General features: G+C 33.6%; 4 protein-coding genes across 4 annotated transcripts; all 4 read right to left on the bottom strand.

Moving 5' to 3' along the window:
- Positions 1 to 9,219: 9,219 nt before the first annotated feature.
- LOC104773428 lies at positions 9,220 to 10,259 on the bottom strand. The gene is made up of 2 exons (XM_010498039.2): positions 10,066 to 10,259; positions 9,220 to 9,616 (listed from the first exon to the last, which is right to left on the bottom strand). The coding sequence occupies exons 1-2, from the start codon at positions 10,185 to 10,187 to the stop codon at positions 9,361 to 9,363; spliced, it is 378 nt and encodes a 125-aa protein (XP_010496341.1). The 5' UTR covers positions 10,188 to 10,259; the 3' UTR covers positions 9,220 to 9,360.
- A 282-nt stretch (positions 10,260 to 10,541) lies between these two features.
- Positions 10,542 to 11,881, bottom strand: LOC104773427 (putative protein TPRXL). Its single transcript, XM_010498038.2, has one exon. The coding sequence runs from the start codon at positions 11,775 to 11,777 to the stop codon at positions 10,788 to 10,790; it is 990 nt and encodes a 329-aa protein (XP_010496340.1). The 5' UTR covers positions 11,778 to 11,881; the 3' UTR covers positions 10,542 to 10,787.
- Positions 11,882 to 13,109: 1,228 nt separating this feature from the next.
- LOC109131565 lies at positions 13,110 to 13,719 on the bottom strand. The gene has a single exon (XM_019242656.1). It carries the CDS (start codon positions 13,610 to 13,612, stop codon positions 13,424 to 13,426), a length of 189 nt encoding a protein of 62 aa, XP_019098201.1. The 5' UTR covers positions 13,613 to 13,719; the 3' UTR covers positions 13,110 to 13,423.
- Positions 13,720 to 23,282: 9,563 nt separating this feature from the next.
- LOC109131566 lies at positions 23,283 to 23,926 on the bottom strand. The gene has a single exon (XM_019242657.1). The coding sequence runs from the start codon at positions 23,774 to 23,776 to the stop codon at positions 23,555 to 23,557; it is 222 nt and encodes a 73-aa protein (XP_019098202.1). The 5' UTR covers positions 23,777 to 23,926; the 3' UTR covers positions 23,283 to 23,554.
- Between the last annotated feature and the right edge of the window lie 1,323 nt (positions 23,927 to 25,249).

Genomic DNA, 25,249 nt, shown 5'->3' with positions numbered 1-25,249 from the left:
GATATATTCCATAACCATCGACGGATCAAGGTGGAAGAACACTTACTGTTCCTCTCTCGACTTGGACGTAGGATCTTTCGGTTTAAGCTTCGATGGAACTCTCTCTTTCTCTCTTGCGGCGGCTCTCGGATGCTTATGCGAAACTAGAGAAATTCTAAGGGTTTTATCCCTTATATAGGATCCACGAACCGCCCTAAGTTGCCTTAGAATGATAAGTCTCACTGCCCCTAACTTCCCTTGTTTCTCGCATCTATCCTTATCTGATCACCTTTCCTTTTACCGCGAGTTTCCATTTCTCTCGGGTTTCCTTACCCGTGAGTTGGCTTAAATCTCCGCGAGATTTCCAAGTCCTTTAGGCCATCCATCGGCCCATCGTCCAGTCGATCCATCCTCGTCCATCGGCCCGGTCCATCGATCACCGATGCAACCATTTCCAGATAGTCCACTTCACTATCACTATCACTTCACTATCACTATCACTTCACTATCACTATAATATCACTATCACTATACTATCACTATCACTAGGACTTTCATTCCTATTATACTCGGACTTTCTCTCGGACTAAGTACTGAAACCTCCCATCTCATTTTTCGGCAATTTACAAACTTGTTTCGTCCGAACCGAAGATTTCCACTTTCATCCAGGAACTTGCAAGCCTGAACACAATAAACTTGGGATTCCACTTCTTCAGTTCAAACGTCTGTTCACTACTTCAGTAGTCTCGAACTCTCCATTTCCATACCCAATCCCCATAACTTATTGGGTTCTATCGTCGAACTCTATCGTTGCTGACTTCCGCATTCTCTCGACAATCCTCGATATCAAGTATCGGCAATCCTCGATACCAAGTATCGACAACTCTCGGCAATCCTCGATACCAAGTATCGGCAACTTCTCGGCAATCCTCGATACCAAGTATCGGCATTCCTCGGCACTGGTTACCGGTATTCCTCGATACTAAGTATCGGTATCTCTCGGCTCTAGTTCTCGGTAACTCTCGATACTGACTCTCGGTCATTCTCGGCACTTCTTCTCGGTCTTTCCCGATACCGTTTCTCGGTCACTCTCGATACTGATTCTTCGGCACTCTCGGCACTGATTCTTCAGTACTCTCGGCACTGATTCCTCGGCAACTCTCGGTAATTCTGTTACCGAGGTTCTGGGTCTTTACAAGAAGCCTCCCCGAGATTATTAATTAGAAAAACTTAGACCGTTTACAGTTGGAACACTACGGGGACACGCAGGTCCCAAAACATCATGTTGCAACAAAGATACAACAACACTCGGAACCGAACTAAAATAATGAAAACCCAGCGGCAAAGTAAAAGCATAAATCGCTAATCCATCGGCAAGACAATTAGCTTCCATATACACGTGTTTCACACGGACTATCCAGTCCCTTGATAACAAGCCATGGCACAACCGCACGAGGAAAGACAACGGATGAGTCTCCCCAATCCCTGTCTTAAGATACCCCACCACCATCTCTGAATCAACCTCTAACTCAACCCTCCTGATCTCACGTACCCAAGCGATAAGAAGCCCATAGTAGACCCCCCATAACTCCGCCAAGGGAGCCAAACATCTCCCAATGTGCAAAGCGAAACCCTCATACCAGCCTCCTTCCGCATCCCTTATAACCCCACCCGCAGTTAGACCAGGATTACCACGAGAAGCCCCATCTGTATTTAATTTAAATCACCCCTCAGCCGGAGCTATCCACCTAACCTGGATTTCCTGTCTCTCTCTACGAACGTTCTCACTTACCCGTCTAGCTGCAACAACCTCTTTTACCGATTCTTTGATAAACTTGACTCTGTCCAGCCATACTCTATTCTCCCCAAACACGTTACTGCAACGCCACTTCCAAGCCCACCAGACAGCCATAGCAAATAAAACATGTCAGTAAGATTCATCGACACCACCCCCTCCTCTAAGATTAGCAAACAACCATTCAAGCAAAGTCTGAGTAAAGAACAAGCGACGCTTATTCACCGGGAGTACCCGCTGCCACAACCCTGCCATAGCCGGGCAGTCATGCAGGACGTGGAACTGCAACTGTCCAAACCCGATCATAAAAACTTCCCATGTCCTGCTCCAGTACCCCTCTCCTTGTTATCAATGCATATGCAGATTTAACGGTAAAACGACCATCAACTGTCTTCCCCCACGCCATACAATCCTTTGCACCCGTCACCTTATCAAGCATGACTGCAAATAATTCAAGTCGACGGTTCTCCGCTAAAAAAGGCGTTATTCTATTCTAATCCCAACCAACCCCATCAGACCAGAGATCACTAGCAAGTACTGTCTCATAGCCATCCTGCAGGCCACCAGAGTTGCCCTCAAGCAAAGGATGATTCATCACCCACCTATCAGTCCAGAAGCGTATCTGTCTACCATCTCTGACTGCCCAACTCAGACCCTTTAAAATCACTTCCCGAAACCCCACACACACTTCTCCAAGTAGATGACCAGTTACTCTTCGCCGTAATCCAGTTGGGCTCTCGAATCGTACCCACTCTATACTTAGCTCTCACCACCCTAGCCCATAGACTAGTCGTATCAAGAAGTAACCGCCACCCGACTTTAGCAATCATAGCTTTGTTCATCTCACACGCTGTTCGAATCCCCAGCCCACCATCTCGTTTAGGTAAACAAACCTTTTCCCAAACTACCAGATACACTTTCCGGTGGTCTGGAGTGGAGCCCCATAAGAATTCACGAGATATTCTGTCTAGCTTCTCCAAAGTAGACGCAGGAAATTTGATAACACTCATTGTATGTATAGGAACAGAAGACAAAACTGACTTTGTTAAGGTAAGCCGACCTGCAAAGCTCAGCGTCTGACTCTTCCAACCTGCCAACAGGGCTGACACCTTCGCAAGAACATCACCAAAAGTATCCTTGTTAATCCTTTTCTGTAAGACTGGCATTCCCAAATACTTCCCCAACTCTCTTGTAGATTGAATACCACTCTCAACACTAATTTGATGCCCCAACTCACGAGACACATTATCTGAGAAGTAAATTTTAGATTTCTCTAGACTTACCTTCTGACATGAGGCCAAACAGAAACGCTCCAACTCATTGCGTACCACTCTAACTTGTGACACCGAAGCCTCAGCAAACAAGGTCAGGTCATCCGCAAACAAAATGTGAGAGAGATAAGGACCGCCATTAGATAACCGAATTGGTTTCCAAGCTTTGGTCACAATCTCTTGCTCGATCAAATGACACAACCTCTCCATACATAATACAAACAGATATGGTGAGAGTGAATCACCCTGGTGCAAGCCTCGCTTTGGTTTAAACGGTTCAGTCTTCTCACCATTCCAAAGTAAGCTCATATTCGGTCTAGAGACACAGTTCATGATCCACCCAACCCATGTGTCATTCAGACCTACTGCCTTGAGTGTTTCCTCCAAGAAGTCCCAACGTCTTTCTCAACCTTTGTAAAGCATCCCGGGTATTAAGATGTATTAGTTAATGCTTAGGTAATCCCTATATAAGTAAAAGAGAAGTACAAAAGTGTTTCCGGGTCGGGTCAATTTTGCCAAAATAACCCGAAATTAAGGGAGTCGGATTCGGATAAAAAATACTCACTGTGCTATAAATGGGTTATCGGGTTATTTATTTCATATTTATTTCGTAAATATTAAAGGAAAACTTAAATAGATTTTCCAAAACAAAACTATAATAGTTGAGAGAATATTTTTGATTCCTCTAACAAAACGGTAGCATATTATGGGATTTCAATTGGAAAATCTATTTAAGTTTCAATTTCGGAAACTATAATTATGGTATGTTGAATTATAGAAGTACAATTTACTGCACAATTTTGGAACATTTACTACGCATTTATGGTTTTCTAATTTAAGTTAAAAAGATATTTGCTTTCAAATTGTGTACCTAAATTTTAGTCCCCTAATTGATTGCAAAATCGAAAATATCATTAATTACTATCCTAAATTAACAAAAATCCAAAATTATTTCATTTCAAGATTTGATTACCAAATTAATCTATATATACATTTTTGAAGTACATTTTAGGTTATACCCTTTAAATTATACATATTTACAAAAATTATTTACAAATAATCCTTATAAATTTACACAAAACACAATAATAAAAATATGGTAAGTCGTCTACCAAATCTATTCTGTTAATGAATAAAAAATCTTAATAACATTTTTTCCATAATTATCTCTACGAAATTATAATTTTAAAAAAGAAATATAATTTAAATATTTTACACAAAAAAAAAGAAACTAGAATATCTTTGCTTCCTTTTGTCGTTTATTATTATTAACTGAAAATATTATACATTAACCACATTTACCTTTTACATACAATCGTTATCAAAAACCTAATCAAAACAAATAAATCACATTTTTTTTGGAAATACGATCAAAACTAATAATTTAACCTACTTGATCACCAAGCATATCTAAACCCGACGACATCTATATATATATATACATCTGAAACAAAGTTAAACATACCAGCACCTAAAGCGACAAACACATACTAAAAACACTGTTAGAGATATGGCTGTTTCATTTTCCTATCTTCCAGACTTGAAGACGTCAAGTAAAAATCATGTATTCACTGTAAAAAACAAAGAAGGAGACTCTTGAAATAAGTCACACCATTAGTCTATAACAAGCCAAATCACCGTACTTCCTAATGCAGCTTCGACCGGTAATATGAGATCTATGAGCTTAAGGTCTTTCTTTGAGATTGTGGATTTTAAGCATGTCTATAAATTTGTGACTTACGCATAATGCATATGGATAAGGTGTGCACTTTTGTCGGAACGGCTTCGTATGTTCCTCTTGAATTTCCGTAAGAGTTTTATGTAAGACCAAATTTTGACCATTATGTGATGATATATGGACTTTTTGGTTTTGAAGTAGCCTCTTAGTTAGAACAATTTTATTGGAAATAAACCAGGGTCATGTCCGGCTCATGTCAAAACAATAACTAAAAGGTATGACTTATTGCAACTCCAATTAAACTATAATAATTGGTCTCTTGATTTTAATTTGCAGTCTCCAAAGCAAAAGACTATCAAGAAGACCCATAAGGACGAAGAAGCTGGATTTAACATACAAGCAGATATGATGGGTGGATTTAGTGGAGTAAAGTAGTTGATTACCTTTAAATGGTTAAAAGAATTATACAATGAAGTCCATATTCATCAACATGCAATTATTTTTGTACATAAGATTATTAGCTATATAGAGTACAAGATGAGCCAAAAATATACACTTTCCATTTCGAAAAAGTGATTATAGACCTCACGCAATTCCCACGAAAAAGAGTCAAAGTAAGGTAGAAAAATGGGAAACTTATCATAGTCTTGCATCTCACAAATACGAACAGAGGAAAAAGATTGAATTACGCTTGAGCTCTTAATCGTTGAAAACATTTTTCAAACCACACACAGTTTTGTCTTCACCGCCATTAGAAATCCTCCATTGTCATAAAAAAATTACTGATCTCACACCAATTCCATCGATTACTCACCGAAGGACACATGCAGACGATCAAACATCATTAGGTATTTTTTGGGATGAATCAGACTATCAGAGATGAAGGTGCAAAGGCGTCAAAATGTTGGAAAGAGATGACAAAAGTTAATTGGGTTTTTCTTTTAGTATTATGGTTCATTATTGGACTTTGTTTTAATGGGTTTGATTAAAAATATTAAACTTAGTTTAATTGTATATTTTAAATTTAATGTATCATGGGTTAAATCCTGAAAACATTATCATTATATATATATATATATATATATATAGTTTAATACTAAAACTAAAAACCTGTAAAATCTTACAAAATTATAATTTAAAATTTTAAACATTTACATTTTTAAATATTATTATTAATATTAACTTAATAAGGACTTTAAAATATTAGGAATATGTAAATTTATAAAAACATTCAAAATACTATAGAATGTGGTTATATGGCAGGACGAGTTTCAAAGAAGACGGTTTGAAATGACATTAGTAAACATTTAAAATATCATTAACTCGGTACTAAAATACGGGTTAAATCCTCATTTTATATTTTGGTCAATACTAAGAATATTTAAATATTTGATATATCAAATCAAATTGATTTAACTAAGGTTGTGTAAAATAGTTAATCATTAGCAATATTATGAATTAATCAAATAATAGCGTATAAATTACTTATTATTTATTTATATTAATTATTATTTTTCTAATAATTAACAATCTAAATATAATCATAAACACTAAACAAAATAAACCAAATATAACAAACAAATTATAATTATAATTATAATTTTGTAGTACAAAAATTATTCCGCGGTGTACCGCGGGTTAAAATCTAGTTATGGTTAATATTTAAAAATTAGGAGAATATACCTTAAAATTTACCCTAATCGTGTAACATGTATATGTCTACCTATAAATATATGTAAGTCATCTTGGTTGAATTCATTATTTATACCTTTCACATTTTATTTGCTTCATTTCTCTATTAAGTTTTCCAAATGGCTTTGCTACTATGTTTCGATTATTGTGTAAATGTTGCTACTTGGTTTCGACTTTTGTGTCATAATCTTTGTATGAAGTATGAACCATTACTTATTTCATTTGTATGCCAATATATATTCCAGCTCGATTTATTAAATTCTACTACATATACATCATATATACATAACTAAAATAAAACTTGTGCAACAATGTAATACTTCTTTTACAAGGTCAGTGATTGCTCTGTTAAGAGTTTCTTTTTTTTTTTTTTAATCTAGATAACCGATTTCTTAAATTTAGATTTTAAGCAAAGTTTCACATTTTAAGGCGATAAATTAAAAATATATTAAAATTTTATCGTGGGCTGATAACACCAATGAGAATCTAGAAGAAATATTTGTCCGTAAGAACACGGGTTAAAACTTAACTAATATAGAATAAAATCAATTTTACATTAACAATCGTATTGTACCATTAACGTTACCAATTTTTATTTGTATATAAACTATATTACATATTAAACTAATTCAATTTTTGATAACTAAATTCGTTTGATATTTTAGACGTATAACAACTCAAATTAAGGTAAAGATTAATATTGAACTCAAAATTTTTATTCTTAAACTATATTATGTATTTTTACTACTTAAACTACAAACAATATATGTAATAACACTAGATTAATACAAAAAAATGATCTGAAAATATTAGTTGATATGGTTTTTGGATTTAAACCTCTATTGTATTATAATCCTATATTGTAAGGATTTACAGTATGTGTAATATTCTAAATTTTACTTCTCTCTAACATATATTTTTAAAAGTTAATCAAATATATATATATATAACTATCATGAATTTTTAAGTTAACATGAGTTGGTTTTCGAAACTCACAATCATATGGTTGAGTGGGTTATGATTTATATTTTCATGAATGCAATATTTACGGATTGGTCCGTCAAAATATATATTGTGAGTGTGTTTTTAAAAATGCATATTTTTACGAACGCAATCTTTTAGGGAATCGTCTGTCTAAATATACACTGTGAATGTATACTGTTTACAAATGCAATCTCTTATTGGTTGGTTAGTCAAAAATATACTCTGAATATGTATCTTTTACAAATGTAATTCTTTACAATATTATTGTATATTCCTACTTTAATTACAAATTATATTATATTTATAAATATTCTTCCGTGCTGTAGCGCGGGTCCGATCCTAGTTAAACTTACTCAAATAACAAATATTAATTTCAATTACTAAAATAAAAGTATATAGAAGACATGTTATTTGATTTCAATAACAAATTAAATCGTGATTTGATTTTCAATGGTGAAAATGCAATTAACTCGAGATATAGAATTTAAAATTGTAAAATATCATTTTACAAAAAGAAAAAGTGTTAAACGCAAATAAATTATAATTGTTTATTCAAGGATTAAAATTCAAAGAATTTAATATCTAAAAAAATATGATTATGCGGACCACTGAAAATTTGGTGTAGTGACATGACTCAGATAATTCAATTTAGCCAAATAACAAATAGTGATTTCAATCACTAAAACAATATAGCAGACATGTTATTTAATTTCAATAACAAATAGTGTGATTTGATGTTCATTAAACCTTGTTTCATGTTCAGGTTGTAATACAGTGGCTAATGATATATTTTTTCTAGATATATCAGTATATCACTAACAAATTAGACAGAGACGAACTGACTGAATAATATGTTATACATACGATCTACATACGATTAGTTGGAAAAAAATACATTATAGGTGCAGTTATTGTTAATCTTGCCATTTATTGTTCTAATATTATTAATTCAGAAATTCTTTCAGTCATTAAATTTCTATATTATAATGTCTAAGATTTCTTTTAAACAAACTTAGAATTGTTTGATACAACATCATAGCCTCATTTCATAATTGAAACACCTCCCTTCGCAACTGGTGTAGAACACGGCAATAAGTAGCTCTGACTTCCTCATATGAACCTCTAATCCGAAACAATACAAAACATGGAAAAATCAGACAAAAGAAAGATAATTTTACACAAGTAATTTATTCAATCAGTTAAATGTAACTATTATAACTCCAACCATGTGAGATTAATTTATTTCTCAAGAAAAAATACGATTTTGGTGTAATTACAATTATTTTGACTCATGAATGTCATCTAATAAATGTATCGGTTAATGCTTAGGTAATTCAACTACCTCAAATAACAAATATTGACTTCAATTACTAAAATAAAAGTATATAGAACACATGTTATTTGATTTCAATAACAAATTAAATCGTGATTTGATTTTCACTATCTATTTCATGAAATATAAATGCTATTATTGTAAAATTACAATTAAAGCTATACAAAATTTGGATGGTGAAAATACAATTAACAGTTCGAGATATAGAATTAAAGTTGTAAAATATCTTTTTACAAAAAGAAAAAGTTTTAAATGTAAATAAATTATAATTGTTTATTCAAGGATTAAAATCCAAAGAAATAACTATGATCGGGTCTACTATTTATTAATTGTACCAATGATGTGAAATACGAAGTAAACCAAAATTATAATTATATATGTGGCTAAATATAATCGTTTCTATTCACCCACATATTCTGATTTCCAAATTTTAGTTTTGAAAAGTTTTTCACGATTAACTACTACATTATTTAGTCTAAATGATTACTTCAGACAAGCTAGAATACTTTTGGATTTGATACCACGTTGGAAATCACCATAATAGTGAATTGAAATACAGTAGTGTGAATTAACATCATAGGGATAAATTTGGTAGGCAGATGAATTAATGAAAGGGTTTAAATTGTTGCTACTCCGAAGAAGAAGACTTTGGTTCCGCTTCCACAACAGGTTTGCCTTTCTCCCTTAGTTTAGCAATGGAAGCCTTCATTTCTTCTTTGCGCTTCTTGCTAGCCAATACCTTGGCCTGAACACCGCTCACGGTTGGGTCTTTCTTCTCCTTGGGTGGTGGTGGAGGTGGCCGTCTAGCTGCTGCCATTGCCTCCTCCTTAGCGGTCAAAGCGTTCCAACTCCATAGCGCCCCGCCTAGCCCCAACACAATTGTTCTGCATAAAGATCATTTATGGGTATGTTTAGGCATTTTAATCATGGTTCCAAAAAATAAGAAGTCGATCCGGTTCAACCGGTCTGACCAGCCTTGCAATATTTTTTATAAAAGTAAAAAAAAATATAATAAAATATAAACCCTTCAATACATAACAAATTTTAACGTTTGCCAAATGGTAAACAAATTAAGATTTAGAAGAGTGTTTTGGGTTGATGAGCAATGTGGTGGTTTTGGATCATGGATATCACCCGGACCAGACAGACGACCATTACGGATATGAATTTTAGTAAATTGACCAAAAACACACAAAAAAAACTTGAGAAATTCAACCTAGTATATAAAGATTACGATTCTCACTATTTATCATCAATTTGGTATTGATATGACACAAGCATAAACATTCATAGAATTTGAATAAAATTTTCCAACAATGATCTATTTGATCACCTGCGATTAACTGGTGGAACTTCAAGGACGACGGGAGGAGCCTGCGGCAGTGACCGCGGTGAAGGAGAGGAAATTCTGACGGCGTTAGCTGCCGGTGAGAGAGGAACGAGTGAATGTGCCATGGTCTAATCCAAGAACATGTAAAAGCAATTCCGTTGTAACAAAAATTGGTAAACACTAATAGAAGATAGGAGTGGGATAGTGTTGTTGCATTGCAATTTATATCTGCTCGCTCATTGGTTGAATTTGGATAAGACATCGAAATAAAATTTTGTTTGTCTACCAATAGAAGAAAGACTTTCAAGAATCTAAAACGCTGCGTTTCCTTTTAAATAAACAACAACACTGTAGGTTCCAAACAGCAGCGTATCATCGTATCTTGTTTTTTGGTTTACCTTTATAATTAATTGCATTCCCAAAAAAAAACAAAAGTTTAAAAGATTTGAAACTAAAAGTATGATTAAAAAAAACATGGCAATAATAAGCTTTCATAGCTGTATTCAATCCAAACTATTTCAAATGCATACAAATAAAAGTAAATTTTTGAAAGAAAAAAAAAAGTAAGTAGTATGAGAGTTTTGATCTAGTTGATCATCACAAAACCTATAATAAACACACAACAACAACAACAACAACAAAAAAAAGTTGTCACAAGCAAATACAGAACCTATCTGTTCACACAAACACATCATCAACAAACAAACAAAATAAAAAGCTTCTCCTTAGAGAAAGATAAAGCAATCCAAATCAATCAAAGGATTGCCAAGTACTTCTTCAAACACTGGAACCACCGGTTCCTTATGGTTTCCTACTACTTCTCTGATCATTGTATCGTCGATCTTAGAACTTATACGATGAATCCGAGTCTCTGACATATTGCTCTTATGACAACAAATCTTTGGACCATATAGATCTATATTCTCTTTCCTTACACGAGAAGAGACTGAGTTAACCGTCAAATCAGCCGCCGCCATACCAAATCTTCGGCTTGGAGATGGCGATTTCAAGGAAGTGCCTTCATATCTCCTGCTTGGAGATGGAGATTTCAAGAAATTTCCCTTGGTTAAAGAATTTGATGAAGCAGACATAACAACTATTTCTTGATCTTGACGAAAGCTCTTTTGTCGTGTCAATGAACGAAGGTTTGGCGATGGCTCTCGAGTTCTCTTAGAGCCATTGGATCCTCTTTTAGGATTTTCATTTCCTTTGTTTGGTGTTGTTGAATACCGGTTTGGTATAACCGGGGAGTCCATCCGGTTAGGATATCCTGGTTTTGTGGTTTTCATGGATAGAGAAGCTTCACGTAAGGAATTGATCCGAGCAACATGTGAATTCTCTTGGTAACAAGCACGCAAGAAATCGTTGGAAAAAGGTCTATCCTTCGAGACAGAAATTGAAGAAGCGGTCGAAAGCGACGAGCTTGATGAGCTGAGAGATGAGTTACTTGTTGTTGAAGGTTGGATTGGAGAGTAAGATGCAATCTTTACAGGAGGAGAAGGAGGAGGAGGGAGTTTATCCGGGACATAGATGAACTTATCCGGCATAGGGGTAGGCTTAAACCGGTTCTTCTCCGGAAGTAGAAGTGGAGAAACACGACTTGGACACCGCGACATAAACAGCTTCTCCGGAACATAACAGTACTTCTCTTCAGGTTCTTCTGATTTTTTGAAATCTTTCGTCTTTGGAGAGCACTTGCTGATGCAACAACCCATTTTCGTAGAGAGTGAGTTTGAATTCAAAAATTAAAAATTGAAAAAACTGCGTGAGAAAAAGTAATATCAAACAGGAGATGGATATGTGTATTGTATATATGATGTGTGTGTGTGTGGACTTTTTTAACAAGGCGTGTTGTTAAAATAATAGTATGATTAAGGAAGAAGAAAAAAAGGGAAGAGAGAAAAAGTGAGGTACGTTTTGAAATTTGGTTGGCGGGGATCAAGTATGAAGCCGTTAGTGTTACTGTTATATAAAGCTAAATAAAATTTGAATCAATTTTGAAAGCCCATACCCAATTTAAGTAAGTCCATTAACCCAATTTTTTCAGCAATTATCGAGGAATGTATTAATAGAGTGAATTCATTTTATCAAATACATACTTTTATCCTTTTAATTTGTGTTTTACATGAATATATTTTTTTTGTCGACAGTGTTTTACATTAACTTATGCCGAGCATATGTGATATCTCTATATGCAAAACATGGGTATAGATGTATATTTTTGTTTATATCGATCCTTAAATTTGATAATTAAGGAAACTATTCTTTTTCGAATAAAGGATATATAAATAACTATTTGTGGTAGGAAATGGTGAATATGCTTTCTTGACCATCACAGTGACGGACGAAACTAGACTTGTGGCACGTGAGAGTGATGAAAAAACTTTATACCTTTTTGATATTTGGGTAGGCCACTGATGTCTCCTAGTTTTTAAACTCACGAAGTCACCAAGGTTTGTGATTTGCTTTCTTCTTTTATTCCAACTGCTTGTGATGAAAGTTCTTTGTTTCTTTTGTTATTTTTGCTAACTACATGTGTTCGACTCTTTTTGTCTACCACTTCTCGAGTATTGCGAAATAATAGTACACAATAATTAATACCATTCATGGGGAAAAATGTTTAGTTAAGGTGTATGGAAGTTTTGCTGAGACAATGTAGTGGCGTTTTCTAACTTAATTGGATTAATTTTTTAGGATATTATATATCCAAATATAATTTCGATATTCAAACTCATAAAGAATTGTAAAAATATAAGCTTTGACCGACGCATCCACAAGTCCATATATAAGACAAAAGTCTTGGTCCTACGCATATCTTAATCTTATGCAAATTTTGAAGCCGAATTAATGTAATGTTAAATCCACAAGTAAGTGCCCCTTGATTTGTTTCATAATTTACTTAATTACTCTATGGATACCTATTATTCAATTATTATAATTATTTTATTTTTTTCGTCTCTTTTCTTTTTCTTTTCTTATATCATTATCACATCTGAATTTCGAGACACCACGTTTGCATATTTTATATTGGAAACTACATCACATGATAATCACAATAAACACAAAGCATGCTTTCTTTTAAAATGTAAAAAGGAATACAAAATCAGAATATGTTTAAAATGTCTAGTAGTAGTGTAGTACCATAATTAATCACAAACATCATGATCAAATATAGTACTACTTGTTTACATAGCAAATTATAGATATTAATCCATCGAAGACAGAAAAAAACAAACATAGACACATTAAGCTTATAAACAACAGAACGAAAGAAAAAAACAGAGGAAGGAGAAGAACCCATTGAAGATCATGTCACTGCCACCCAAATTCGTATCTTCAAAACCACCATAAAAACGACCGGTCAGGGGAGAGTGGGGTACACGCGCTTGTCGTCGCCGTCGCGGGATGGCTCAGAACCCTGAATACCATCGCATGAGGGACGGATCAAAGAGTAAATGGCTTTGACGACTTTAGTCTTCACCAGCTCTCTCTCCTTCGGGATCACACTCCCTTCTTTCTTCTTGAACGGCTTGACTTCACTGGAACCCATCTTCTTTCAGATTATAGATATGTTAGAATGTATGTGTTTGTGTCTATGTATGTATGTATATGTATCTCTGTGTGTGTGTTGCTTTGTGATTTTTTCAGAGGTGGGGAGTGTTGGGTTTTATATAGAAAGAGACCTCCCCAAAAGTGAGTACTATTGATCGAAAGAAGTCGAAGACTTGTCTTCTAAGTCTAGTTCACACTACGTGTCAGTTTTTTTATGAACAACTTCTTCTACTTAGTGTGTTTTAGTTTCAGTATGGAAAATTAAAGTGACACTTACAGCTAATTTTCGTAACATTTTATTTGAATATTTATAAAAATGTATGTGTGGATATACGTAGTTTACTCAGCCCACGTCACTTTAAATGAAATTTTAGTTAATAATTATTATAATACGAAATTTCCATGCATCCCCAACATTAATATATTTCACATACTAGTGATTTTGAAAGACAGGCTTGGGAAGTAAGTTTCACTATATGTATTATCGGTGCAAGGAATTGAGATGACAACATTTGAAACTTAAAACAGAAGTTTATATTATTTGCTCACTCATGCACGGCTCTTATGTAATTAAACAATAAGTGAATTTCGAAAACAACAAGAAAAGTTTATTGATTACAGAAAGAACAAATAAAGTACAAGGAAAAGTCTTGTTAATGTGACCAGACCTGTTTTTAAGCTTAGACCAGACCTCTTTTTGACATTTAAACATCAATCCAAAATGTTTTAATTTATGACTTCCTACCACCAAATCCATTTTTTTTTTTCAATATTCCGAATTCACAAGTCATACTCATAATAACCATATTTTTTCAATGCACGAATTAATAACAAAAGTTTCAAATTCTTGTTGACGTTGACTATTGACCGAAAAGATTATTTTTCTTTTTGTCACATTGGCATATAATATTGTATCAAACAGAGATGCACTTAATAAGTAAAACTTTTAGAAAGGAGAGTCTCTCAATCAATAGTGGAGACTTTGTGGAAAATAAGTGGTTACATAAGTAGATTTACTCGCTATCGTTCAATGAATCTAAACAATATCAACTTTTTTTTTTTTTTCCAATTATGCATGTCTTGGATATATATATAGTTAAAACTTGAGAGATTCTTGGTCTTCCACTTTTACCAAGACGGATGACATCAGGAGACTATCTCCCACTCATAGAAAAAATTCGATCTTGGATTGCCTCGTAGACTGCTAGGATGCTCTCCTTTGCTGGTAGACTTCAGCTTATTGGCTCAGTTCTATTCAGTCTAACAAACTTCTGGATCTCAGTGTTTAGGCTCCCCAAAGCCTGTATACAGGAGATTGATCGACTATGTTCTGCTTTTTTGTGGTCCGGACCTTTTCTGAACGCAAAGAAAACCAAAGTGGCTTGGTCTGACGTCTGCATGCCAAAGAGTGAAGGAGGTTTGGGACTAAGATCAATTACGGAAGCAAATAAAGTGAGCATGCTTAAGCTTATCTGGAGAATTTCTTCGGCTAGAGGCTCTTTATGGGTGGATTGGGTAAAGAGATCTCTTATTCGCAGTGGTTCCTTCTGGGCAGAAAAGGATAACACAACTTGTGGTTCATGGATTTGGCGAAAGCTTTTGAAATATAGAAGCCTAGCAAAGCAGTTTATAAAGATGGAAGTGCACAACGGTGAATCAACCTCCTTTTGGTTTGATAACTGGTGTTCACTGGGATGTTTACATGATGTTTTGGGGGAACGGGGTTTTATTGATCTCGGCATCTCTAAGACTAGCACCATCGCTGATGTTCTGACTAGGCAACGGCGGAGGCGACATCGGCTCCCATTACTCAATGTTGTCGAGGATGAGATACAGAAACTGCAGGTACATCCTTCTCGTGAGGCACAAGATATACCACTCTGGAAAGGGCAAAATGATCACTACCGGAACAGCTTCTCTACCAAGGAAACTTGGTCACATATCCATGTTTCTCACCCACACATGGCCGAATACAGAGTAATATGGTTCCCACAAGCAACGCCTAAGTAGCCTTCCTCACTTGGTTAGTTTTTAAAAACAGAATCGCAACAGGGGATAAGCTGCAGCAATGGTCTTCACAGGCTAATGCGAGCTGTATTCTCTGCAACCACCCGCTAGAGACAAGAGACCACCTATTCTTTCAATGTTCTTATTCACAGTTGGTGTGGGAAGGGCTAGTGAAGAAGCTCCTCGCAGACAAGTATACAAGTCACTGGCAAGAAGTTTTTTCTCTTCTCGCGGGTAATGCTCTTGATAGAACTCTACGGTTCATCTTGGGCTATGCTTTTCAAACAACCATCTAGCTACTTTGGCGCGAAAGAAATGAACGAAGACACGGTGAACATCCAATAACAGCAGAGAACCTGATCAAGCAGATCGATAAATATGTCTGCAACCGTCTTAGCACACTACAAGGAGGTCAAAGCACATCCATTCAAGTTTGGTTTGAAGCAAAATTCTACTGAATGTTTTATTTTCAATCTGTTCTAAAATCGTTTACCACTCAAATTTTGTAAAACGTTTATTTTTTTTTTGAATATAATTTAACATTAAATTCAAAAAAAAAACTTGAGAGATTATATGCGGTCCCCATATATCATAGGCGGTCGTTATATATGCGTTCAATTATACTTATACTACCGTAAATCTTCTTTTATTGATTTTTACTATTCTTCCTGGCCTATTTTCTTACGCTCAGTCCGAACCATGTATATCGTCTGATCGTTAAGAACAATATAAGTTAAGCGAAAGGTCATTATATTTCAGTGGTACTACTATATTATGTATGTTATATATATTTTTTTTTTGTTTTTTGACAATCATTATGTATGTTGTATATATATAGAGAGATTGGGATTAGATAAGAGACTAGAGAACAAAACTTGTCAAATATGCCGTAAGTGTGAACGTTGAACGGGAAAATTACTAAGAAAATTTTAATTAAAATTAATAGAGGATGTAATCTTTTCTTTGGCCATAAATAATTTGGAAGATTCGTATTTAGTAGGGTTTGGGAAACAGCTGTGGTGGAGTCAAACAAATCATGACCCTTTTTTAGTTTAGATTTTATTTTATATATAGCGGTAAAAGACACGACTAAAGAGTAAAGACCGAATGTCGAAATAAAATTAACCTGCTCCATATATTCCTTTTTCTTCTATAGATTCGAAAACCGTCTTAATTTATCCAACAGTTGGACTTACAGGGTGTTACAGGGTCCTCTGAAGAATATTAAGCAGCCACTAACGAACGAAGCTGCATTTCGGACACGTCGTTGGTCAAATAGGCTTCAGATATCTACATATAGAGCTAGCTCCCCCTGGACCAACGGCCTGTATATTTTATTTTGGTATTTGTTTTATTTTATTTAGGTAATGTAAATAACAAATGTAAGCCTTTTTTTTTGTTCACTGAGGTAAGAGGTGAACTTGATTAATTTTAAAAGATTATCGCAATTGTAGAGAAGTTTCCAAAATTTTTTATAGAAATTACTATATAAACTCGTCGATATATTTATGATGTGTATATATGTTCGTCAAAAGATTTCAACGAAAAAACAAAAAATCATTAATTATACGTACATATGTCTATATAGTCAAAAAACAATAATTATGTCAATATACCCAAGTATAGTAGTACACCAAAAGCCCACGCACATGCTTTACTTCCACACACACTAGAACACGTCTGGTCAAAAAGCATTTTTGTGCTGCTCACTATTAATTTTATGATAATTGATAGTATACCAAATAGTTACATTTACAAATCTCGATTATCGGGATAGCACGGTGGCACATTGAATTAGAATGTTAGATGTATTTCTTTCTTTTATTTTTTATTTTGTTTGAAAGAGGTTTTAAGTTTTAAACTAATATACTATGATTACATATTTATACAATAAACAGAAGAAGTGGTTTAAAACCAATACCATAAACACAACCGTCATAACTCATAAATATCATAATCAACTTGGTTTTTTACAAAAGGAGGATATTACAAGCATAATTACCAAAAGCTTATAAGCTTTAATTAAAATATATAAAACCGCAACATAGAAAGGAAAAAACACCAGAATAATATCACGACGGCACGGCACATATATCTTTAGCCCCAAGAAAAGGACCGATCGATCAGCGATGAGTTTTAGCTAGGGTACACGCGCCCTCCGTTACCGTTACCGTTTCCGTTGCCGTTGCCGGTAGAGTCAGTGCTCCGGCCACAACCGGAAGGAGTGAGGGCAGAGATAATGGCTTTCGCGGCCATAGTCTTCACCAGCTTCCTCTTGACGGGAATCACACTCGCTCCTTGTTTCTTCACCTCCCTCTCCACCGTAGAACTAGAACCTTCTCCTTTAGCACTCATCTTTAGGCTGTTTTTATGTAGGATGTGTGTATTTGTTTATGTGTATATGTGTGTGTTTGTAGCTGTTATAATTTTGAAGCCATGCACTGGTTTATATAGAAAATCAAACTTCTGCTTTAAGTTGATCCATGTCCAACGTGTCAGCCACCCATTTGCTACACATAGGAAATTTAATTTATATCTTCTACTTATGATTTAAGTTTTGAAAGAAAGAAAAAAATAAGTGAAACTTACATTTAATTTCATTACATTTGGATTTTTTTCTAGGATATATCTCGATACATAACCCCTGGAGAAAATAAAAATAAGATAAGCACAATAATCAAAATTTCCATGCATCGACGTTTATAATCTGATTAATTAATATTTGTATACTTTGCAGATGAGTAGGCGCCAACTTGGGAACGAAGGACCAGTCTACCGCTCGCACAAGGCACCCGGTCGACAAATTCGACACATATGTTACTATATTTGTCATTAACGAACGCCTCTTTTTATAAATAACAATACTTAAATATAGTCGTGTGTTAGTATTTTATACCATTTTTATCTATACACCTCCAACAGAGTCAATATTATTTTTTTATTCCATTTTATTTTTATAACTTATTTCTAGTATTCTACTTATTCCCTCATCATATGATAAAAACTATAATGATTTCTTAGTATCAATTTAGAGAGTAATAATAATACAATAATGATTTTTTTTCTTGTTAGTCCATCAATCAGTACTATATATATATATATATAAATATGTTTAAGGGAATAATAAATTACAAGTTCAGTACTAATAATCAAAACATCTTTTATTTCACGACGATTTTGTTCTACTAAAACTGAGTAACATTTACGAGGATAGGAGATGTTACCTTGTTGACCATAATTTTGTAGTGATTAAAGACATAATTATGTATGTAGATTCGATTTTGGACAATGGATCTAGACAATATCTTTTTTTTTTTCAAATGTAATCGTGTCAAAATAACTAAATTACATTTTGTTTGTTATACATTTTGTTTGTTTTATTTTCCTAAATATCATCTTTGTTTTCTGTTCCTGTCTATTTTCAAAGATTTTTTGTGCCACACCTCAAACATATATGGTTGGTCGTTATGAACAATACAAGGATCGTTCAAGGGTCCATTTTTTTTCTTCTGGAAATTCGCTATGATACGATCTAGAGTATTTATTTGTCAAAGATTTGTGTGGAAAAATTAAAGAACACGAGGGAAACTGGATTACACAAAAAACACAATTATGATTTCTATTAGTTTCATACGACCATAGATAATAATAATGGCTTTGAATTTGCGATGCTGCTTTCCAGGTTTGAAAGAATAATAAGACTAAATATAATTTTGGAAGATTCATATTAGCCGTGAAACAGCTGTAGGGTACTACTAATCAAACGTGAACGTTAAAGACTTAAAGTAACTGAAGTGGTTAACCAATAATTTATTATTTTCCATCTATAACATGATTATAATAATGGAATGAATGAACCGAGACAATCTTTTGTGTATTTTATTACTATTATTATTATTATTATTTTTTTGGGACAAAAGACAATCTTTGAGTATAAGTTTTATAACAAAATTACATCACAATCTATATGTTGGCTAACGAAATATTGGACTGTACTTTATACTCCCTCCGTTTCAAAATATAGGATGCTTAAGGTAAGGCACACATATTAAGATAATTTACTTTTCTTTTAAAAAGTATCATATATATTTAAATTAAAAAAGATTCAACCAATAATAAAGAAGACTGCATAAGTAATGATTACAGATTATTAAATATATATTAAAATTTGCATGGAAAGTTACAAGACATCTTATATTTTGAAACAAAGAAAAGAGGTTAAAACATCTTACACCACCACAACCATTAAGACAGTGGTGGTGTAAAATAATCTCGTGTGATCCGTTCTTTTTTTCTTCGAAAGCGACTCCAACAACATTTTTTTTTTAATTAACTCAAACAACAAATTAATAAACGAATAAACCAAAACAACATATTCATTAATCGACCTATTTTTATTTTCTTTTTAAGTTATTTCAATTTCTGTTAGGAAGATGAGATAGTTAGAAAAAGATAAGATGATGAAGATTTTAGTCCATCCCGCGTGAGCCATGTCCATATGACAATGGAGTAAGAGAGTAAGAGAGTACATTTGTCGTTTACTATGCATGAATTGTTTTCACCTAATTTTTTATAATTTGATGGTCATTCTCTTCATCTTGAGCAGAATATCTAATTTGTCAGTGAATTTACATGTTCTATATATAATATATAATCTTCCAAACTTTTCAGAAAATAAAACAGTTTACACGCACATATGTCTTCTATAAATGAATGATTATGTCGACATAGCTAGATGCCTAGATCCATATTACACACGAAAATACACAACAAAAGCCCACATGCTTCCAAAATTCTATACACAAAGAACAAGTATGGTCAAAAGCATTTCATTCTGCTCCCAATCTGGTTCCTTGTTAAAACCTAATTATTAGACAGCATAGTGGATTAGAAGGTTGATAACAAACTATAATAGTGATAGTGATAAAACAGAAAGGAGTGCTGTTTTAATTATAAAACCTTAATCACAACCCATCATAAACATCACAACTTGTTTACTTTTTTACAAAAGAGGATATATCATAATCACCCCACCCGGCCACCCGAAACTGAATTATAGAAACATTAATTATATTTTGCGTTTAAGTACAAAAAAGGAGAAACGTTACGACAGGTTTACACGACGAGAACACCAGCTTCTATATATAACCTTAAACAACTACATAACATGAAAATATCACGACGGCGCATATATATCTTCAACCCCAAGAATAGGACCGATCACCGCCGAGTGGGGTACACGTACGCGCCGACTGGTACCCGTTACACGTCGTTGGCGGAGGAGTCAGGGATCCTGCTGCAACCGGAGGAAGAAATGGCAGAGAAAATGGCTTTCACGGCCATAGTCTTCACCAGCTTCCTCTTAACGGGAATCACACTCGCTGGTTCTTTCTTCGCCTCCCGCTCCGCCGTAGAACTAGTTTTTTCTCCTTTGGAACTCATATCTTTTGTAGATGTATTTTATATGTTTGTGTGTTGTTGTTGTAATGATGAAGCCATGCACAATGTGGACTGATTATATAGAGATGCCCAAGAGTGAGCAGTGTTAAGAATTAAAACTTCTCCTCCAAGTTGATCCATCTCCACACCACGTGTTAACCACCCATTTGCTGTAATGAGGAAATTTAAATTATCTTCTACTTATGATTTAAGCTTCGATAGACAAGAAAATTCAGGCGAAACTTACAATTTCATTACATTTGATATTCTGGTTTACGTAAATCCCCGGATAATAAAATGTACAATATGAAGTTTCCATGCACTGACCAATGGAGCTGCTAGTTTTTATTTTTCTTTAAAAGAAAATTTTCATATTTAATTTTTTGATTTGACTAATAAGTTGGAGCCAACTTGAGAACTAAGCACCAGTCTACCAATTGTACAATGCACCCGGAAAGACCAACATTCGAAACATGAGAGTTTTTACGTTTCTTTGTTTTTCTTTGGCTTAAAACATAAGGTTTGTATATTATTATATTAAGTACTTATTTAATGAGCAATAAATAAATTTTAGAAAAGAAACGTCTAATTGAGTTTTATATTTAGCTTTGTGTATTAGTAAAAAGTTATTGTTTATGTGTCCTTGTTGGTTGATTAGATAGATGTGTTGATTAGATAGATTCTGATAAACAGGGGTAAACACAGAGGCACTGAGTAACATTCACAGAGGGAAACAACAAATGTGTGACATTTGTCCTTGTTGGTTGCCCTTTATAGGTCTTTGAGTTTTGACGGTATCCTTTTTCTTTGTGCCAATCACGTTTGTGATATTCTTAGCCTTTAATTTCTATTTTTGTTATTTTAAGTTTTTTGTTTTCCTGAAAAGAAACGTTACGATCCATTTTAATAGATTTATAAAAAGGTCCAACCAAACTAATACATTCACTGGTACGGTCTTTGTTTGGAATAACTATAATACAAAGATCAGCAAGACCCCGTTATGTGTTTTGGATAACTTTTTTACTTATTATCCCATCAAGAAATTTTGTTGTGATGAGAGATTAGTTTAGAGTCTTTAGACTTTAGAGAGAAATTATTAGAGGAGTAAAAGGAGATCAGCTTACAGAGAAAATACAATCATACTAAATTAATTATAGATAGCAGATGCCAACTGTGATGCTTTTTCGAACAGAAAAAAGAAAAATCATAATAATAATTTTTAATAAAATAAAAATTTGTGGGTTCGATATATATTGAGAGCGGGGCCACGGGACACCAACTTGGAAATTAATCACGAAAGTTTTACCTGCAAACAGCAAAAGGAGTACTAATTAGTTATCAATTCTACTACAGTGAGTATTGTTATTAACAAGTGAGTACTAATTAGTACAAGTCATCTATATTTGATTTTTTATCTATCCACTACGAACCATAACGGCGTAGTCTTCTTCTCTTGATTTTTAGTTAGACGACCAGTGCCCAGTGGTACGTTACCTTCAAATAAAGAAGACCAACCCTCTCCTCTTCCATTGATTGATATAAATAGTAAATGTAATATGTCGACTTTGTTTCTCTTTCAGATATCTATATATATATTTTTTTTTGTCAAAGGGTCTTCATTTCAGATATCTATATATATATTATATATATAAACTATATACTTTTCTTTTACAGTTTAAAAGTCAGGTGAGTATTATTGACTATACGATCATATTTTTCTTTGTAAATAACTAATAAGCATTTAAGTGACGTGCTATATAATAACAATGCTGCATCATTTTAGTAAAAAAAATATGTTACATATACGACACCGTTCATATTGTGAACGTCTGACGATGCTCTATATACGAATCGAGACTATATTCTTTTAACCAATCAGTATTGATTTTTCTTTTCGAATGATCCTAGGCTGTGCTGGTCTATAAAGTTATTTCGTCCGTTCCGTTCTTATCAATTTATGGAGAGCGATTCACAACCTTTTTTTTATTTTGGGTTTAGATTACCAAAATAATTATCTACGTATATCTTAAAGGTTTTATTTTTTAACTAAAAAATTAATATAGTATAAGCCAATAAATCATAACTCCGATTATACTATATTAATTATTTACACTCATATTGGTTTTGTAGTTTTTAGCGTATTTGGAAAGCTTTTCTATTCCTCACATTTTGAACTCTGGAAACAATATAGAGATAATTGATTAAACATTATTGTTCGTAAATGATAAATCTTATATTAACAGTACAACACGAGAAATATACATATACAAAGAGATTAGTGAAACTAGTAACACATAAAAATCGATTTTTCTTACAGAAAAGAAAACACACACACACACACACAAATCATCCTCAACACTAATATAATCTCTTTCCAAGAAAGAGAGATCATTAATACGGGTGACATGAATAATTAAACATGATCTACTCTTTCATACGGAAATATTATTTGTCTAATTAATGAAGACCCATAATATTAAATATCATTTGAAAGCTACCGGAGCGTGGACTGGACGCGCTTGTTCCTCGGAAGCTCTGATACCTGCTGCTTGGACTTTAAAGGAGATCGAGATGAAAAGAGAGTCTTCATAATCATCGTCTTAACCAGCTTCCTCTCTTTTGGGAACACACTCCCTTGCTTCGACCCTAACCGCCGCTGCCTCCACTCTCCATCCTCTACCGCCACCACCTCCACCGCTTTCTCTGTTGAGCTCATCGAGGTTCGCTCTCTATCTAATCTAATCCTCTCTTTTTGTCTTTAAGGAGATAAATAAGCTCTTAGATTTGCCCTCAATTTATCAGTTGATGAGACTTATGGTACAAGCTAACATGTAAAAACAATAGTTTATTGGTATGAATCTTTTTATTTCCCTCACGTGGCCTTGTATAATACAGTTTCATTTGAGAACCAATTAGTTATGATGCTGCAACTAAGTATATAACTAATTGAGATACTGATTAAAGCCACTCATTCTTTTTCCGAGTTAATTAATCATGATATGGTATGGTACTATGGATTATTTGGCTTCACTCTCCTTTTTTTCTAACTTTATCTTTCGGCCGTTTAGAATAAATTATGAATACAGTAACATTTTAATATTAAGTATGCATAACTTCAGCACATGAACCACGAGTCAAAATTTATCCATATCGTCTGATATTTTTTTTATTTTTTTTTATAAATATCATGTAAAATAGTTATCTCACAACAATGGTTTTATTTTACATCATCTGCTTAGTTAGTAACTTAGTACTAGTACGAATACTAGCATTAAACATTTGTTAAAAGTAATCACTGATAGCAAATTAAAAACACGTATGAAGCGTGGCTTTTATCACTACATCTTTAAAAATTTTGGAGCGCGGACCTGAAATATTTCTAAAATATACAACTTAATCGGTCATCGAACGCTTGAATCCTGTTTTTTTCGGGGAAATTATGACATTTCAAAACAGACAGTCACTGTGATATTATATTAGCTGGGCGATTGAAGTGTAAATATCCAATTTTACAAAAAGACTGTGGCTTTCATAGGAAGAAATTATTAAAAATAAAAGTATTACTAGTTCAGAAAAAGGAAAAACAAATTCACCACATATGAAATAAAGGAAAAGCACTTCTAATTCTACCTAATTTATCAACCTACAAAAACTAAATGTTCACAAAAAAAAAAAAAAAAAATCCTCTAGCTTAACAATTTTTAAAACGATGTGACTTTTGATTTTTTTTTTTTAAACTCGTCCATATATCAGTAAGAAGACAGTAACATTCTAGAAAAAAAAAGAAAAAAAAGAAAAAAACATTCTTGAATGTGTCAGATGATTAATTGAAGTACCTTTTTAACTCATTAATCATAATAATTCGCATTTCGAAAACGAATCCAAAAATCTTTAACAGAATAAATAGATTAGTACTAATCTCTTGATGTGACTAAATCATATCCAATGGGGGGCATCTATATATCTTGCAAGAGTGTGACTGATGTGGACCGTTCTCCCACAACCACGTTCTTCTAACTACAAAGTTAATCTTTTATATGTCCTTGATCTAAAAAAATCATAAATAATTATTATTTTTACCTAGGGTATAATTTAATTATATAGAAAGAAAGAATATCACCGAGCTATGGTGATCGTCAATCATAATCTAAACATATACCATCACCGTTTATTGAAGAGGATAAGAACT

Source organism: Camelina sativa, unplaced genomic scaffold, assembly GCF_000633955.1.
Source record: "Camelina sativa cultivar DH55 unplaced genomic scaffold, Cs unpScaffold00535, whole genome shotgun sequence".
In the NCBI taxonomy this organism is placed as follows: Eukaryota; Viridiplantae; Streptophyta; class Magnoliopsida; order Brassicales; family Brassicaceae; genus Camelina; species Camelina sativa.
The sequence above is the reverse complement of the archived record's forward strand: the minus strand, read 5'-3'. Positions and strand labels throughout refer to the sequence as shown.

Coding starts and splice junctions, on each gene's coding strand:
- LOC104773428 (XM_010498039.2), bottom strand. CDS start 10,187: ATGGCACATTCACTCGTTCCTCTCTCACCGGCAGCTAACGCCGTCAGA. Junction 9,617..10,065: donor GTTCCACCAGTTAATCGCAG/GTGATCAAATAG, acceptor ATCTTTATGCAG/AACAATTGTGTTGGGGCTAG.
- LOC104773427 (XM_010498038.2), bottom strand. CDS start 11,777: ATGGGTTGTTGCATCAGCAAGTGCTCTCCAAAGACGAAAGATTTCAAA.
- LOC109131565 (XM_019242656.1), bottom strand. CDS start 13,612: ATGGGTTCCAGTGAAGTCAAGCCGTTCAAGAAGAAAGAAGGGAGTGTG.
- LOC109131566 (XM_019242657.1), bottom strand. CDS start 23,776: ATGAGCTCAACAGAGAAAGCGGTGGAGGTGGTGGCGGTAGAGGATGGA.